At 45.0% G+C, this 18,501-nt stretch overlaps 1 protein-coding gene across 4 annotated transcripts in view; it reads right to left on the minus strand.

Moving 5' to 3' along the window:
- LOC102991696 (disintegrin and metalloproteinase domain-containing protein 12) overlaps positions 1-18,501 on the minus strand; it is a 698,539-nt gene that overhangs the window by 533,338 nt on the left and 146,700 nt on the right. For 2 of the 4 annotated variants that reach the window (XM_024121217.2, XM_024121215.2), the window contains exon 3: positions 7,673-7,764. The exons of 1 other annotated variant lie outside the window; for it this stretch is intronic. In XM_024121217.2, the coding sequence (XP_023976985.1) occupies positions 7,673-7,764 (92 nt within the window). Of the gene's footprint in view, positions 1-7,672; positions 7,765-16,077; positions 16,214-18,501 lie in introns of those variants that run through there. One more of the 4 variants, XM_024121216.1, reaches the window with a different exon arrangement.

An 18,501-nucleotide genomic window follows, 5' to 3' on the forward strand; every position in this document is an offset into this window, starting at 1 on the left:
CTGAGCCTCTATGTTGACATTAATCTACGTGCTTAAAATGAACCCTCGCGTGAACCGCACAGCATCCAAAATAACCCTGGGAACTGCTCACCGCACACTGCCTGCAGAATCTTCACCTCAGGAGCCTGAAGGCACAACTAGTGCTTAGCACTTAAGCAGCAGTTCTCAAACGCCAAGGTACCTGAGAAGCACCTGAGATGTTACACTTGCAGGTTCCTCAGGCTCCAGAGACTTTGATTCTGTAGGTCTGTGGGTAGGGTCCAGGCATCTGCATTTTAACCAACATCCCTGGGACCCTGATATAGGTGATCCAGGGAACACACTTTGAGAAACACTGACAGAGTCAAGGGACTGCTGGTCTTTTCAAAAAGGGGGAGGGCCTGCGTTTGATGAGAGCAAATTATTCTCTTTTCCTAAGATGGGATAAGAAAGCACAGTGGCCTTTTCTTTAGAGCAGGATGAATATTCATTTACTCAACTAGTGGAATGCTCTCCTCCAGCTGGACTTCTGATGGGAAGACCCTCACGCATGTGATGTTAGCCCAACAGTCCTTACTCATTGCGTCCTTCCTATTAGTCGGTAGTCCTTACTATTAGACACGGGAAGAGGGACAGCTTGTCCTTCCTGTTTCTTCCTTTGTTTTCTTGCTTTCCTGGCATTCCTCATCACCTGACACGTTGTTATATTTGAAAGATACATGGTAACATTGTAAATCAACTATACTCCAATATAAAATAAAAATTAAAAATTAATAAAGATACGTGGTAAGTTGCAAATTCAAAATATGACAAGAGATAGGTGAAGAAGAAGAAAAGGATAGGAGCATCATTTTGAAAATCATTTTTTAAAAAATCACAACACCATGACTACCTTTTTCCAGATGGCCAATGTAAGCCAGGCTCTGCTTGAAACCTCCTCTTTCAAGATGGGGCCTCTCTTCAGCAGTTCTCAGCCCAGGTTACCCACGTGAGCCACCTGGGAGCTTGTAAAAACCCCAATGCGCAAGCCTCATCTCCAATAATTACTTTAGAATCCTGGGGGGTGGGGCCCCAGGCATCGGTGCTTTTTAAAGCTTCCAGTTGATTGCATAGGCCGGCAATGCTGAGAGCCACCTGGATGCCTGAGGCACCTCCCTCTCCCCTCCCCCTCTCTCTCTCCCCCGACCCTCCTCCACCTAGCACGTTCCATGGCTGTTGTTTACCCACAAGAAAACTGAAGTTCACCTGGTACCAACCCCAGGCTGTTTCACTTGAACACTATCGCTCCCGTTTTAGTTAAATTTCGTTCTGCTGATAATTGTTCCCGTGCAATCTACAAAGTGCATAATCACACCCAGAAGGAACTCCTTTGACCCTGGTCTTTGAAAACAAATACCCATCTTGGAAACTGGGCAGCATTGGTCTTAGAGTGCATTGTTTCCCAAAGTTTGGGCCAGTGATCACCTGCATAGAAAACACCTAGGATTTAAATCTGCATTTTATGCAGATTTCTAAACCCTTCCCTCTGAAGACCTAAGGTGAATCAGATCTCAGGGCAGAAGACCCAGAAGTTGTATTTTTAAGGATCTGCCAGGTGATTCTTCTGCACAGGTAAGATAGAAAGGATGCTGGGCCAGAACTTGGACCTCCTGAGGTCCTTCCTGAGCCTGGGGCTCCCACACTGGCCACAGGACCTTGGAGGCGGCCTTGGATTCCACAGCTGTACAGCAAGGAGCAAACAGTAATTCTTGTGGGGACGCCAGGCTTCCTCGTACTCTGATCTCCAACATTAAGAGGGTACCCCACCCTTTAGGCTCAAGATCCCAAGAGAGCCTTGGCCTTGATATAAACAAGGAGTGTCAGAAACAAGGGGTGTGTGTGTAGAATGAGTTAAGGCCATCTCAGCCTGGAACAAGGGCAGACAGGGCGCTGACTCTGGCTACATCAACCTTACTGCACACCTGAGCTGAGTCAGGGAGCCACGACCCGGAGCCTGGGGCCACCCACACTGGACAGATGCCCTCGGGGCTGTGCTGGGGCTGTGGGCATTACAGCAGGAGGTCCTAGAGGCCCAGAAGGACAGGCAGAGAATCAACCACCATTTCATTACCTTGGGGCTGGCAAGTGCTACTGTGACTTTGATCCCATCCAATGCAAACAGATGAGGGAAGAGACATAATGAATGAGGTGAAGCTGAACTTATTTCTGAAGCTCCGTCATTGCTCAGGATGTCAAGGTGACACTGTTCCTGGGGGATCAATGCTGAAGGAAGCCCAGTTCCAAAGAAAAATCTGTTTGCCTTTTCTACCTCATACGGAAGTTGTGGAAATCAAAACCAACGATGGGTGTGAAAGTACATCTCAAGATATGAACATGTTATGTAACTCCAGGGTATGACTTGTCCTGTGAGTTAGCAGAAATCAGTGGATATCTGATATAATCAAACCTATGGAGGAATGAGGGGGTATTTATATCAAAATTATACATATTTCGCAGGAGTTTATAATGAATGCATTTGAGTTTGAGTTGCATAACCCATTACATACCCAATACAGTGAAATTTTGTGACTGTGAATGTAGAATGAAACTAACTATTTTAGATGCAAATTCTGTTATTCATAACTTAGAGTCATGGTCAAACCATTTATTTATTCACTCATCAGACAAATATTTATTGAGCACCTACTATGTGCCAGGCTCTGTGCTGGGTGCTGCGGGAACTTCCTGGACTCATGGAATTAACAGACTGGACATAACATCAAGCAGGTCATCAGATTGCCAGGCCAGGGATTATTAGGTTAAATTCTACTGAGTTTTTTCAGGTGTTTAGACTCAGCTTTGACAAAAGCCCCCACCAAGAAACTGAGAGAAATTAAAAAAGGAAACACTGTACTCTATGCCCTTCAATCTATATCATACACTTGTATGGGAAGTTCTATTTATGAAATTTTATTTTCTCACTGAGATCTATTAAATAACTAAAGATAAGGTCTAACCTCTTAAAATTCAGTATCAGTTTGCCAGGGCTGCTATAACAGAGTACCACGGTCTGGGTGGCTTATGCAACAGAAATTTTATTTTCTCACAGTTCTGGAGGCTAGAAGTCCAGGATCAAGGTGTCAGCAGGGTTGGTTCCCTCTGAGCCTTCTCCCTGTGTCTTCACATCTTCTTCCTTCTGCGTGTGTCTATGTCCTAATCTCTTCCTATAAGGACACCAGTTGTATTGGATTACGGCCCATCCTACCTAACTACCTCACTTAACCTTAATCACCTCTTTAAAGACCCTGCCTCCAAATATGCATTCTGAAGTTCTGGAGTTAGGACTCCAACATATAAATTTGAGGGGACATGATTCTGTCCGTGACAGACTACACGACATCACTTTGGGTCCTGCTCTTCTTCTGGAGCTGGGAAACCAAGAAAGAGATGAGGCAGAGGGGCTACTTGATATTCCTATCCACCAACTACTTTTAAAACAGGACAAATTTTCTTAAAAAGTAAGCACATCTTTTATATCAAATATCTTCCCCAATTAAACTATTTCAAGGTGTCACTCCATCTGTCCTTTGTTAACTGAACATGGCTTGAAAAAAGATGTCTTTTATCTAAAATAAAATTAACTGATGTAAGATTTGATTTGAAAGGAAGAAAATAATCTTATATTTCAGATTAGATAAATAATCTTGTATTTAGAACATTCAAGGTCAGAGAGAGGTCAAATGAAAATAGTTGGGGTTTGTGTCTGGCTTTTGCAGTAAATCATCCATGTCCTGACCATCACCACACAACACTACCTTCGTACACTCTCTTTTTCATAAATGTTGCTTTAAGATATTGATTTTTTTAAATGTCTCAAGCACGATTTTGTAGTGCTGGTAACTGCTGTCATAGTTCGATTCATTTTATTGACTGTTTTTAACTTTATATTTATGCTTTAAGGCATATTACTAAGAAGGACTCCCTTTCATAAATTGAAGTAAGAGAGAGATAAACAGCAGATGATCAGGGAAATCATATCCTGAACCACGGGAGTTAGGATGCTTCCATTCCTGTAGCAATTTATTTCTCCAAAAGATAAGCACCGAATCCAATCTATAGCTTTGAAACCTGTATTTTTCTCCATGAGACAATTCTTCCCTTTTCCATAGCTGTTCTGCAACATACAACTGTATTTGCCAGTGGAGCCTTTGGTCCTGTCTCTCCACAGATACAAACTAAAGTTACCTTTGCATTAGCTGCAAGCATGCTTACTCCCTCTTGGTTGATCTAGTACCATCATCACTAGGTAATCTGCCAACATAGTGGTATTTCATCCTGAATGTAAGAGCGTTTTCAAATGTATGGGTTCACTCTGGTATGTAACAACAGGGAAAGATGGTTTTAAGACAAATTGGAAAAATTGGAAATTGGAAGACAGGGATTGACACATACACACTACTCTATATAAAATAGATAACTAATAAGGACCTACTGTATCATACGGGGAAGTCTACTCAATACTCTGTAATGACCTATATGGGAAAAGAATCTACAAAAGAGTGGATATATGTATATGTATAACAGATTCACTTTGCCGTGCACCTGAAACGAATACAACATTGTAAATCAACTATACCCCAATAAAAATGTATAAATAAATTAATTAAAATTTAAAAAAAAGAAAAATTGGAGATTTTCCCCCTCTCCATCCTGCAACTTTTATCTTTCCACACATCTACTAGAATCCAAAGGATTCAATGCAGTGTAATGTACTACAGTGAAAACCTGGCAAGAATCTAAATGAATTTTAAAAGGGGATTTGGGCAAGTAACTCATGGCATGCACGACTACATCATATTCTGTTGGAATTAAAAATAAAGATCACAAAGAATTTAAATAATATGGGAAGTTGCCAGTGATGGAATGTTATGTAATAAAAGAAAGCTATAAATGTTGATATACATTACAGTCTTATGTTTAAAAATGCATGGGAAAAATAAGGGAAAGAAATATTTAAATATTTTCTTATTTCGATATTCCTGTATTTTCCTAAGTGTCTGTATGAAGCTGCCATTATTTTTGTTATACGGAAAATTAAAACATTGTTTTTTAAAAAAGAAAACTCTGTTCCATATTTCATTCCTTTTAAGTAATCACTTGGCTGAAGAACTGCCTGCATATCATTTCTATGGCTTCGATGAATTTGAAAGGAAAAGTGATCAATCTTGTGCAGGCTCTGGAGGAGAGGCAGAGATTCATGGCAGTTACAAAGGAAGGGCATCTGTTTGGAGTGTTTCACCATCTTACAGCATCCTTATAACAAACACACAGGGACAAGCTTTAAAAGCTCAAAGTTAGGAGGGAAATTTGAAAGTCACACTACTGCTTTGATCAAAGTAGATGATCCAGATCACTACAAAGCAGATGTTTAGAAGGTATGGTTTCTGGGGGTTAACTCAGTCATAGATAATAATCAAGTGTGAATATGTGAATGTGTGTGTGTGTGTGTGTGTGTGTGTGTGTGTGTGTGTGTCCGTGTTACAGAGACCCAGCCACATGGCCCCAAAGATCTATATCATTAATGACCAAACTGATTAATTTTAACATCAACAGGAAAATGCTGAACTTTACCAGCTCAACATGAAAAACAGATGGGAAAGATCTTCAGATGGTATCTTTCTTTAAAAAAAAAAAAAGTAGCGGGCTTCCCTGGTGGCGCAGTGGTTGCTAGTCCGCCTGCCGATGCAGGGGATGCGGGTTCGTGCCCCGGTCCGGGAAGATCCCACGTGCCGCGGAGCGGCTGGGCCCGTGAGCCATGGCCGCTGGGCCTGCTCGTCTGGAGCCTGTGCTCCGCGAAGGGAAAGGCCACAACAGTGAGAGGCCCGCGTACCGCACAAAAAAAAAAAAAAAAAAAAAAGTAGCGGTTGACCTTCACATTATCCTCCCCTTCTTTACGGGGCATCTCCTGCCAGGGATGGTTCTCAGTGGTCCACGGCTCCTCCAACTCATTTCCCTCCCTGCAACCTGGGGTTCCCACATCTGCTCTCAGGGAATACATTAATTATTGCTACCCATCTCTGAATCTTCAGACAGGGAGCTCCGTGTTCCACATAGAAATGGCTTTAAATATTGATGACTGAATCTCAGGTCCCAGAATAGTATCTTTTCTCCATCATGTGCGATTTCAGGCCTGGGGTCTCTGAGGAAATGTTGAACTTTATTAAACGCAAAGCTAAATCAAAGGATAATACCTATGATAAGCATTTAGGGGGCAAATTATTTTTTACAGATACCCTTGCTACTTTAATGTTATGAAGGATCAATTCTTACAATTCCACCCTCTCTTAGAATTACAAAAGTTGGAGGCAGAATTTCATTTGTGAAAGACAAGAGATGCCTTGTAAACGGTAACATTTCAGACAATTCTTTCAGGCAGGAAAGTCCATATTTTAAGTTCTGTTCACTGGAATGAGCCTTTGTCTATGCCAGCCCTTTAGAGCAAGATCAGAACAGAAGCCCTGGAGCCAGACAGCTTATGAGCTGTGAGATTTGGGTCAAGTCAATTACTGGAGCTATTGAAGCTTTAATTTTCTCATCTGCAAAATAGGTATAATAACAGTAGAGTTGTCCCTCGGTATCCAAGGGGGATTTGTTCCAGGAACCCCCTCAGATATCAAAATCCAGGGATGCTCAAGTCCTTTATATAAAATGGCAGAGTGTTTGCATATAACTTATGCACATCCTCCTGCATACTTTAAATCATCTCTAAATTACTTATAATACCCAATACAATATAAATATTATGCAAATAGTTGTTGGCATGTGGCAAATTCAAGTTTTGCTCTTTGGAACTCTCTGGAAGATTTTTCCCAAATAGTTTCAATCAGCAGTTGAGTGAACCCGCAGATAAAGAACCTGTGGATATGGAGAGCCCACGGTACCTCCCTCCCAGGATCATGAGAAGGACGAAATGAGTCAGTTAGACAGAGCTTGGCATGTGATACATTGTCAATACTACCACTGTGTACAGAGTTTTTTACTGTCTAGACTCAGAAACATTTCATTTTGTGAATATGACCTCTAATTTTCTTCCCCCAATGAGACTACTGACACTTTTTGCAGTTATAACAACCTGTGGTAACTTAGATTTCAAACTACCTCTTCTCCACCTTTACACTGCCAAATGGCATCATCCTCTCTCTCCAGCAGATTAATTTTGGTTTAAAATTGAGATTCAATCACCATACTCTCTTTTGATACTGCAAATCTACAAATTATAGGTCAAGATTATAAAGGAATAATTGGGGCTTCCCTGGTGGCGCAGTGGTTGAGAGTCCGCCTGCCGATGCAGGGGACGCGGGTTCGTGCCCCGGTCCGGGAGGATCCCACACGCCGCGGAGCGGCTGGGCCCGTGAGCCGTGGCCGCTGAGCCTGCGCGTCCGGAGCCTGTGCTCCGCAAAGGGAGAGGCCACAGCAGTGAGGCCCGCGTAACGCGAAAAAAAAGAAAAAAAAAAAGATTATAAAGGAATAATTGAATACACACTGCATACTTTAATGTAAAGTCTTAGTCATTGATGGTTAGATTTTCTGCTGCGTTGATTCCATTTTTGACTAAATAAAATAAAATGCAAACACATTACAAGTAGTCCGGTGATCATGTTTTACAATTCGCTGCATTTTGCTGACTACTCTAGAAGTTAGAAACATATGTTACCTCAGTGAAGTCAGATTTCTTCTCTGGAACATCAGACTGGAGATTTTTAAGGGCAATTTGATCGTGGGGACTGTACTGGTTGTCCCGTAATCCTAGGCAAAGGGAGATAATATTGCTATTTTTTAGTATATGAAAGGATAAAATGGAGTCTATAACTTTACTATAAAATTTAATGTCATCTACTCAAGTATTATATGAACCAATAGTGAATCCAGTGTACTCTGACCCATGATAAAACCTTGTCTGTTTCCCTCATTCACTCCACCCCTCCATGGAGGCTCTGAGTTCCTTATTACTTAGTTTATCAGGCTGCAAGATTCCTTCTTCCGTACCATTGTTTATGTTCCCAGACTCAGGAATAATTGAACAAGTTTAGCCCTCACGCATTCACCCATGTCCTGAGTTTACCCAGCAGAAGAATCACTTCTATGGATTTCTCAACAGCCGGAGTTAAGAAAGCCTGAACTTGCAAGATGGACTTTCATCCAACCTCTCAACACAATCATTTTAGGAGTCTTGAGCGACTCAGACACTGATATTGAAACTGCCTTGGAATATCTGAGGATAATTTTGTGATGATATCCGTGAGGATAAATGAGACACCGTAGACCACCCTCCACATAAATATCGGCCATAGCAATAGCTGAGAATATCATCAAATCCAAAAGCACAAGGCAGTGGGCCAAGAATTGTAGAACCTGGGCTCTGGTCCTGGCTCTACCATCCACCAGCTTGAAAACAATGGACAAGTCTACGGAATCGCTCTACAGAATTTCCTCATCCACCCAGCCTGCCCTGCACACCTCGCGGAAAGCTGGGTAGAAGAACAAAGCACTCTGTGAGGCAAACCAGCGGTGTTAGGACGTCTGCCTGGGTGTCTTGCTGCTATTGCAGGAATGTGAGTCAAACACAAGAAGGCGGGGTAATGATGAGAGTCTGTGTGGCCCCATCCCCACAGCCCAGGGTCACAATGTCACTTCCACAAATGCAGATATTCTGGGGAAGGTGATTTTCCAAACGACTACAAAGAATGCTCTCCCAGCGGCTGGTGCTGGTGATGAGAAAGAAGAGATTTAAGAAAGCAGCTCTCTCAATTAGCATATTGTCTTTATCAACTCATGAGAAGGATTTATTAAAGAATTCAGATAAAATTTAAAGCATTTTATGGGAAAAATGATATGCTATAGTATTTTCAAGTTTGCAGAGGGGTCAGGACATGGCAATGTCAAGGGCTACCACGGACCCGTCCAAAGCCTGTGCCTCGTCTTGTCCTTGGGTGACAAAAGAACCCCTGTCAGCTCGACCTAGACTTGTGGCTTGTTTCCATCCATCCCTGTTACTGAGTGACAGAGACAGTCATCCAAGATGATATGCACAGATTACTTCCTGTGAAGCGCAAATATAAGACCTGAAAGATGTCATGGATTTCTGTGCAGAGTCGATACATCATGATGACCTGACAGTAAAGCTGATGAAGACGGAAATCTCCCGGCTCTGGTCCTGAGGCACCACGTTTAAGAACTCCACAGTCAGCACAGGCCTGGGGCCAGACCGGCCTGGCTCTGCGTCCCAGCTCAGCTCACCTGCAGGAGGGGCGCTGCTCACCCTCTCGGAGTTTCTCTGTCCATAAAGGGCAGATAATAACACCTCCTGCCCAGCCTTGCCATCCGGGCCTAAGGGTAACGTATGTAAAGTACTCGGGCTGGGGTGGGATGCGGGGTTAATGCTCGACAAATGACCCTGGTTATGATTGTTAATGAGCAGGACCAAGGCAGCTGCCCCCCCCGCCACTCAGACCCAGATGGTCGCTATCACCAAGGCATGCGTGCTCACTGGAATCAGGCCACAAAGTCCCAGGGTCTCTAGCTACATGTGAGACTTCCTTGGTTCCTTGCTATGAAATGGAGATAGTGGTGCTTACTTCAGAGAGTTCCTGCAAAACGGATAAGTGACCTAAATCGCTAGCCCGTAGCACAATGCCCAGATTATAACAACATGCAACAAGGGTTAGCTATGGAGACGTGTCATCGTCTCTAGCAGGGAGGAGGGAGACTGCCACCATCAGAGAAGCAGGGGCTGTGTATGAGTGTCTGATCGCTGTTGTAACAAATGGCCACAAACTTAGTGGCTTAAATAACACAAACATATTATGTTACAGTTCTGGAGGTCAGAGTCCAATATGGGTCTCCCTGGGCTAAAATCAAGGTGTCGACAGGGCTGCACTCCTGTGGGAGGGGCTGGGGAGACCCTATTTCCTTGCCTTTCCACCTTCTAGAGGCTGCCACGTTCCTTGGCTCATGGCCCCTCATCACTCCAAACTTTGTTTCCATCATCACATCCCTTGTGAGTAGACTGGGCCAGCCAATGATGATCCAGGATCATTTTCCCATCTCAAGGTTCTCAATGCCACCTGCAGAGTCCCTTTTGCCGTGCAAGGTAATATATTCGCAGGCTCTGGGAACAAGGACGTGGACCTATTTCGGGGAACCATTATTATGCCCATCACAGCCTAGTTGGGGAGCCTGAGGTAGATGTATTGGTTGGAACGTAGGGCCTTTAAAATGATGACGCTGTGGGAAAGTACTTACAATGCAACATTAACTGAAAGAAAGGAATCAAAGGCTTATGAACCCCATGACGGCAACATTCAAAATTTTTAAAAATGTGTGTGGGCATTCACACAAATGGTAAAGTTGTAACTTCGAGTTATGAGCCTGTTTTTGAGCAAAACTGAGGTGTGACTACAGCCATGCATGAGGGTGCCTGACCAATTAATGAAGACCCCAAACTCAGGAGGGGGATTTACCAGAAGGGTTAAAAGTAGAGACTCTGGGGAAAGAAAGACCCTGATTCAGTTCCTTCTCTGACACTAACCATTTGGGCAGTTTAAGTTATTTTGGGCAAGTTCCTTAAATTGTCAGAATCTCATTTTCCCATGTGTCAGAGGAAGCACAAGACCTGTCTCCTAGGGGGGTTACAAGGAATCATGTGATGACAGATATCAAGAACTTAGTAGAGTGCCTGTCACGTGGTAACACCTCCCCTGTCCCTTCCCACCTGACCACATAACTGTCACTACTGATAGAGCCCCCCTCTATTGGGTGGCCCTACCCTGGCATCTCTGAGTAAGGCAAAGCCAGCGGACATTTGGGGCAGGTTACCGAGAACAAGACTGACAGGAGTTTGGGCATTTTCCAGTGCCTGGGATTGGTGTCCCCAGTACAGAAATTTGCAGAAGCCAGGACACATGGCACCTGGCCTTGGTTTCTGGAAGAGATTCTGCTGCAAGGGCAGGAGGTGGCCAGGCCAGTCTGCTCCCTCTCTCCACAGCGCGAGCTGGTCTTTCCCAGAGCTCTCGCAGGGGCAGGTGCCTGTCGCAGGGCCAGCAAGTCAATTTCACTCTGCATCGGGAAATAGTCCCTGTTAAAAGGAAACTGGCAGAGGGTGGGTGGGCCCTGCGCACCTGTAGGACACACAGGGCTTCGTCACAGGAGTCGGGCAGTCCAGGTCCAAATACTAGCTGTGTGCCTCTGTGTAGTTTACGTAACTTCAGGGCCTCCAGTTTCCCGCCTATGGATCTAGGACACTGAGCTGACTCTATTCCTGCCCTGCCCCGTTGCCTTGCTGCCCCCGGCTGCTGGGAGAGTAGCTGTCAGAGGCTCATGGCTTTGCTCGTCTCTGAGAACCATCCTCGACAAAGGCTATACCTTTCTCCACCTTGGCCCACAGCCAGTGGTGACTCTGAGGGGTACAAAAGCCAGGGCAACTCTTTTGTTTGTTCCAGAGCATAAACCGAGGACCAGACTGCACCTGAGACCCATCCTTCCTCAGCACCTTCCCCATCAGGGCTCCCTCACTCTCTCTCATGGCTCTGTCCTGAAGAGCACCCCCCTCCTTCATGCCCCCTAATCCCTGCCTCAGGCTCTGCTTCTTGGAAGCTCAACGTAGTTCCAGCTCAGGGTGCTGGCTAATAGTGGGGGCTCTCAACGTGGGTCTCCATGCCAGCAGCCTCAGCACCATGGGGTGACTTGTTAGAAATGCACATTCTCTGAAATAATGCTATTTGCAGCAACATGGCTGGACCTAGAGATTATCATATTAAGTAAAATAAGTCAGACAGAGAAAGACAAATATCATATGATATCACGTATATGTGGAATCTAAAAAATGATACAAATGAACTTATTTATAAAACAGAAATAGACTCACAGACCTAGAAAACAAACTTATGGTTACCAAAGGGGAAGGGAGGGAAGGGATAAATTAGGAATTTGGGATTAACATATACACACTGCTATATATAAAATAAACAACAAGGTCCTACTGTATAGCACAGGGAGCTATATTCAATATCTTGTAATAACCTACAATGGAAAAGAATCCGAAAAAGAACGTATATTTTATATATATATTTAAAATATATACATATATGTATATATATATAAAATGTATACCCAAAACATTCAAATCAACTATACTTCAATAAAAACATTAAAAAATAAAAATGTTTTTAAAAAGAAACACAGGGACTTCCCCAGTGGTCCAGTGGTTGGGACACCGTGCTTCCACTGCAGGGGGCGTGGGTTCGAGCCCTGGTCAGGGAACTAGGATCCCACATACTTCCTGGGGTGGCCAAAAAAAAAAGGAAAGAAATGCACATTCTCAGGTCCCACCCACTGACCTGCAGACCTCCTGATTCAGAAACTCTGGCACAGGACTCAGCCTTCCGGGCTTTACTAAGCCTTCTAGGACACTCCATGCAGCTCAAGTCCCAAAACACTGCTGGTCTTAGACTAACAAGCTCCTGTACGGATGGTGACTTTAGGCCCTAGAAGGTGATGGGAGTGCTTCTGATTCACCATCATCCCACGGCTTTTAGAAAACCACACCTAGGGGACCCAAATGGGGCTCCTTATCAATGCTCACAATTAGAATGAAGCCATGGGGAATGGCAGCAGGCTGTTATTTTGAAGCAAACTAAAAGTCAGCCTGGTGAGCCACCCACTCATGGCTGGTTAAAGAATGGATTGTGTGTGGTGCCCAGTGCCCTCTGTGCCCGGGGAGAGGTCAGTGCACGGGCACGTCTGATGAGGGTTTCTCTCCCGTGATGGTTGGGAAGATGGAACTGCTTCTGCCTCCACCAGCCTGAGACATTCCTCCACAGCCACTCCTGCCCTGGAGGCCTTCCCGGAGGCCAAGCGCAGAACAACATGAACTGAGCGTGAAGCCCTGACCCAGGTCCTCCTGGAATCCAGTGTCCTCCCTGGAGGGAAGGGTGCTTCGGGGAGGGGATCCATCTGAGCGGGAGTTTATGCTGCACTCAGGGTGGTGGAGGACCCCGGCTGGACCGAGCGGCAAAGGCAGTGAGAGGCTGTCCCCTCCCACAGCTCTGAGAGAAAGTCACAGTCTGGCTACTTCTGGCCCCAATAAGCCACCGGGAGAGCCCTGCCAGCCCAGGGACCCAGGAAAGGTGTGGGATGGGGTGGATTTAGACAAAAGCGGACGTGGGGTAGGAGAAGGCGGCTCAGCCCAAGCAGAGGCAAAAGAGAAAAGTGGAAACGGCTTAAGGGAAAGTGTAAGAGCAGAGAAATCCAGCAAATCTGGGAAATGGCAAGCAGCATGTTGCGTGAAGCCTGGGATACGGGTAAGGCCTTGCATACAATTCCCATGCGGCACCTAGCATGGCTTGAGTTGTCTGTACAAAAATAGCCGACGAGCCACTTTACGCGTTGACTAATGAACCCATCCATCACAGTCGTGTGTAAATAATGAACGCCCCAGCCTTTCGTTGGTACACAGAGCTTGCTTGTTTTCATATCCCTATCGTGTGTATCAGGGACAGAGATGGGAGAGTCACATTCCCGCTCCATAGACTGTAAACGCTTCACTCATTTCTAGTCTGATAGGAGGCAAGGTTTACTCGGAATTTTCACCTGCCCTCAACGATACCCCTTTCTTACTATTCTAAGTAGATGTTTCTCAGAGACACGATCACTTTTCAGATTTGAATTAAGCTAATCACCTCTGTGAGATCTGACCCTGTTAACCACTCGGTGCCTCTGGACCATCTTTTCATGGTTGACTTTTGGAACAATGGGGTCTACTTACTGTCTTCCCCCTCTTGGCTACTGTGTCTTCCTTTCTTTAGTGTTCTCTCCTTGACTCCCTCTGGGTCCTCCTACCAAATCTCAGACCAGTGCCAAGGAAGGACCCAGACCTCACCTGTGGGCACCAGCCCTTAGAACCAGCTGCCTTCAAGCCCCCCCTCAAACTCAGCTTTCCCAAAAAGGGACCAATCGACTCCCCTCAAGCTGCTGCCATTGCAGTCTCCTCCTTCCCCTCTCATTGCTCCCCCTCCTCCCCCCTCCCCTTCCTTCCCCTCCCCTTCCTCCCCCATATCAATTTTCTTGGCAAGGGGCCACCATCCTCCCATCAGGCACAATAGAAATTGAGGTGCTCCCTCCACACCCACCCTTTCCTTCACTGCCAACGCCCAGCTAAAACCCAAGTCCTGATTTATCTCATGAAAAAGGCTCCGCTACATCTCATCAGCTTAATCTTCCCTGAACTGCCTGGTCTCAGCAAGGTCACAATCAAGTGGTGACCCCACCAGCCTCGTCTCCTGTCAGTTACTCCCAAATCCCCTTGACATTGCCAGTTTGTGACCTTGTGAAGGTCACATGCTCCTTTGAAAACTCTAAGGAAAGGGATACATTTTCCCTCCAGAACAGGACCCGGGAAACATACACGTAACAATCTGAGCCCATGTGCATGGGGTGCTGGGGCTCAAGGAGACCAGGATGTGGGCATATATCTGGACAAACCTATAATTCAAAAAGATACATGCACCCCTATGTTCATAGCAGCACTGTTCACAATAGCCAGGACATCGAAACAACCTAAATGTCCACCCACAGATGAATGGATGAAGAAGATGTGGTATATATATATATATATATATACAATGGAATACTACTCAGCCACAAAAAAGAATGAAATAATGCCATTTGTATCAACATGGGTGGACCTAGAGATTATCATACTAAGTAATTCAGACAGAGAAAGACAAATACCTTATGATATCACTTATACGTGGAATCTACAATATGACACAAACGAACTTATCTACAAAACAGAAATAGATTCACAGACATAGCGAATGGTTGCCAAGGGGGAGGGTGGTAGGGGACAGATGGACTGGGAGTTTGGGGTTAGCAGATGCAAACTAGTATATAGAGAATGGATAAACAACAAGGTCCTACTGTGTAGCACAGGGAACTACATTCAGTATCCTGTGCAAAACCATAATGGAAAAGAATGTATGTTTATGTATAACTGAGTCACTTTGCTGTACAGCAGAAATTAACACAACATTGTAAATCAACTATACTTCAATAAATAAATTTTTAAAAAAGAAATAATCCAAAGACTCTGAAGTTTATTAAGTAAAATTATTTCCATGAAATTATTCTCTAATTATTCTCTAATAAAATCTCTCCCAAGTTCCAAAAAAGAATTAAAAAAAAAGGAGATCAGGATAGAAATCCTTAAAATAAGCCTCCTGCTCCTTCCTGGATGTGGCTGCTTCATCGTCTCTGTGACTTTGGCTTTGGATGACACCTGCCCAACTTTCCCAGGGGGCTATAACTCCTCTGCACAGCTCAAGATCACCTCCTCTCAGAAGGGCTCCTAGGCCTGCCCCCACCCCACATGCCTTCCAACCTGTGTTGCCACCTGTATTCATTTCCTAGAGCTACCATAACAAATTACCACAAACAAGGCAGCTTAAAGCAATGGCAACTCATTCTCTCACGGTTCTGGAGGTCAGACGTCTGACACCAAGGTGTTAGTAGGGCCGTGCTCTCGCTGAAGAATCCAGGGGAGGATCCATCCTTGCCTCTTCCTAGCTTCTGGTGGCTGCTGGCCGCCCCTAGCATTCCTTGGCTTATGGCAGCATCACTGGTCTACCTCCAGCCTCACATGGCCTGTGTCTCTGTGTCTCCAAATCCCTCTGTCTTTATAATGACCCCAGTCCCTGGATTGAAGGCCCATCCTAACCCAGTATGACCTCATCTGCAAAGACCCCATTTCCAGATAAGGTCCCATTCACAGGTCTGGGGGTTGGGACTTGAACACGTCTTTGTGGGGACACAGTTCAGCCCAGCACAGGGCTCCCTGACAGGCTGGCATCACTGTGTGTCCTCACTACGCCGTCCTGTAATCGTCTGTTCTGAGTCTGTCCCCCAAGTTGACAGAGGCCTTTAGAGGACGTCTCATCATCACCGTCACGTTGTGCTCAGCACAGTGCCTGCCAGCTGAAGACATTCGCTGAGTGTTGACTGAACGAACAAATTATCTTATATTTTGATAAGAGTTTTATCTATGGGAAAAAAATCAGAACATACCTTCCTCTGACAGTTTGATCATATTCCACTGATGTTTCAAAGACATTTTACTTAGATTCAAAGGTCTTTTAATGACAAGGATGCTCTCGGCTAAAGGAAAGAAAAGGCGGCCACAGTTTACATCTGTAATTCCTCTCAGAATGAGTCAGGCTCCCACCTTCCGTGCCGGGCTGAAGAACCTCCAAACACTCTACCTGTGATGAAGTCACCAGAACGTTTCCATGGCAACTGGGGAGGGGGTGGGGAGTCCACCCTGTGTGCTCTTTCTCCTGAGCAGGAATAGCAATCATCACTTTGACATTTATATCTGAGGCTTTGTTAGCAAGTAAAACACGTTTGCACAGCCATTAAAGTTTTCTGCAGAGCTCTGTTAGATGTGAGACAAAGAACTACTGCCTACAGTAGGATACACATTTCCCCTCAACTTCTCATTACTTTTTTATTTTTCACCTTGTTTTGATGATGCTGGTTCTCTTGCCAGGCAGCATTTTTACTGTGAAAATGTTCCCTTCGTATTAAAATACATTCAGATAGCACCACAGTGTTAATTCGTTTACCCTGCTTGTAATATGTGTTACCAATTTTTGCAAACCGGTTTATCTAGAAAATTGGGCAACACAGCAGTCTGTTTACCGTGCAAGCTATTATAAGAATGATCAATTCCTACAATTTAATAAAACACATTTGACACTAAATTATAATGAATATTGTTTTCTAATGTATACCCAATCACGTTTGAGGTAGCTTATAATTAACAACACAGATAAAAAACAGCCAAACGGTGATAAAAGAAGCAAGTAATGAGCTGGAGAAATCATTGGACCATAAAGCCTGGGCTAAAGATGACCCTGGCACAGAAGAATCACAAACTAAGGGTGAGATTGCAGCAGCCAAGGCCAAAGCGGGGGACGTGATAAATTGCATAACTCATTGCCTTTCCAATGAAATACACCGTTTCATATGGAGAGTGGTTTTATCCCCTGGGACAAGGCATTGATAGCATGGGTCTTTATATAAATGGACAGCACCTTTGTAAGCTGGTTCATAAACACCAGGACAATGTAAATTTCACTGGACAACCCCCAAGGTGCTTTGAGTCGGGTCAGTGTCACTATTACGCCATCATGGCTAAAATCTATTGTGCGATCACAGCAAGACAGATATTGGATACAAAGGTTATCTCCTTTAACACTCAGAATGACCTTTGGAAGAGAGCACAATTATTTTCCCCATTTTACAGATGAGAAAGCTGAGCCTAGCTGAAGTAACCTGCCAATCATCACCTGTCCAATAAGCTTCAAGCTGAGAGTTTGCAATATTAATGATCACTGCACAGGTAGAAAAGGTAGAAATGGAGCAGAATCTGCAGGATCTGATAACCTCTCCTATGAAGCTTGAGAAAGTGGACGCAGCAGCCTGGGTTTGGGCGTCAGAGGAGCTCCCTCACGCTATCGCTGTTTGCTCCTCAGTTAAAGGGGCAAACTGAAGGGCTGAGAACTATGAAAAGTTTTCACGGGCCCAGCACACTGCCTGTCAACATCGGGCCGCCCCCAAAATGGAACGTGTTATTAGCTGCAGTTTTACATAATTTTCTCTCTTCCAGAAAATGATGGGGTATAATACAGACCTGCCCAATAATGAATAAAAACCGGCCCACTAATTCTATCTACTCGGGCTCTAGCTGATTTCTGAGACACCTGGAATCGGAGGCACCGTGCCTCTGCCCTCGGTGCCGGGGCATGGCTCTGGGGTCTGCCTTTCTGTGGCAGGAGCAGGGTCCCCCCTGGAGGACCGGGTAAGACCACCGCGCGCAACTCGCGCGCATGCGCCAGCCCTCTAAGCCGCGAGGCCCCGCCCACAAGGGCGGCATTGGCGGGGCCGCGCCACAACCTCGGTTCTGCCAACGCTTACTGGGAATCTGACGTCTTTGAGGACCTAGGTCAGGTGCTGGGCTAACAAAGATGACTAGAGCACGGGAGTTCCCATCTTTAAAGAGCTCAGAGTCCGATGAAGGAATAAGACGCGTAACGAGACCTTTTTCACTGCAACATGGATTTGACTATTTCCTCTTATGGGCTTCCCCCCTCCCCTTACTTGTGGTAAAATACACAAAACACAAAATTTCCCATCTTAGCCATTTTTAAGTGTCCAGTCCTGTGGCATTAAGCACGTCCATCTACACCGTGTTGGGCAACCATCACCCCCTTCCATCCACAGAACTTTTTCATGTTCCCAAACTGGAACTCTGTCCACCTTAAGTCATAACCGTTTTCCCCTCCCCCAGCGCCTGACCACCGCCATTCTACTTTCTGTCTCTATGAATTTGACTACTATAGGGGCCTCAGATGAGTGGAATTATACAGTGTCTGTCTTGTCGTGACTGTGGCTTATTTTACTCAGCCTAATGTCTTCCAGGTTCATCCA

Source organism: Physeter macrocephalus, chromosome 20, assembly GCF_002837175.3.
Source record: "Physeter macrocephalus isolate SW-GA chromosome 20, ASM283717v5, whole genome shotgun sequence".
Classification (NCBI taxonomy): domain Eukaryota; kingdom Metazoa; phylum Chordata; class Mammalia; order Artiodactyla; family Physeteridae; genus Physeter; species Physeter macrocephalus.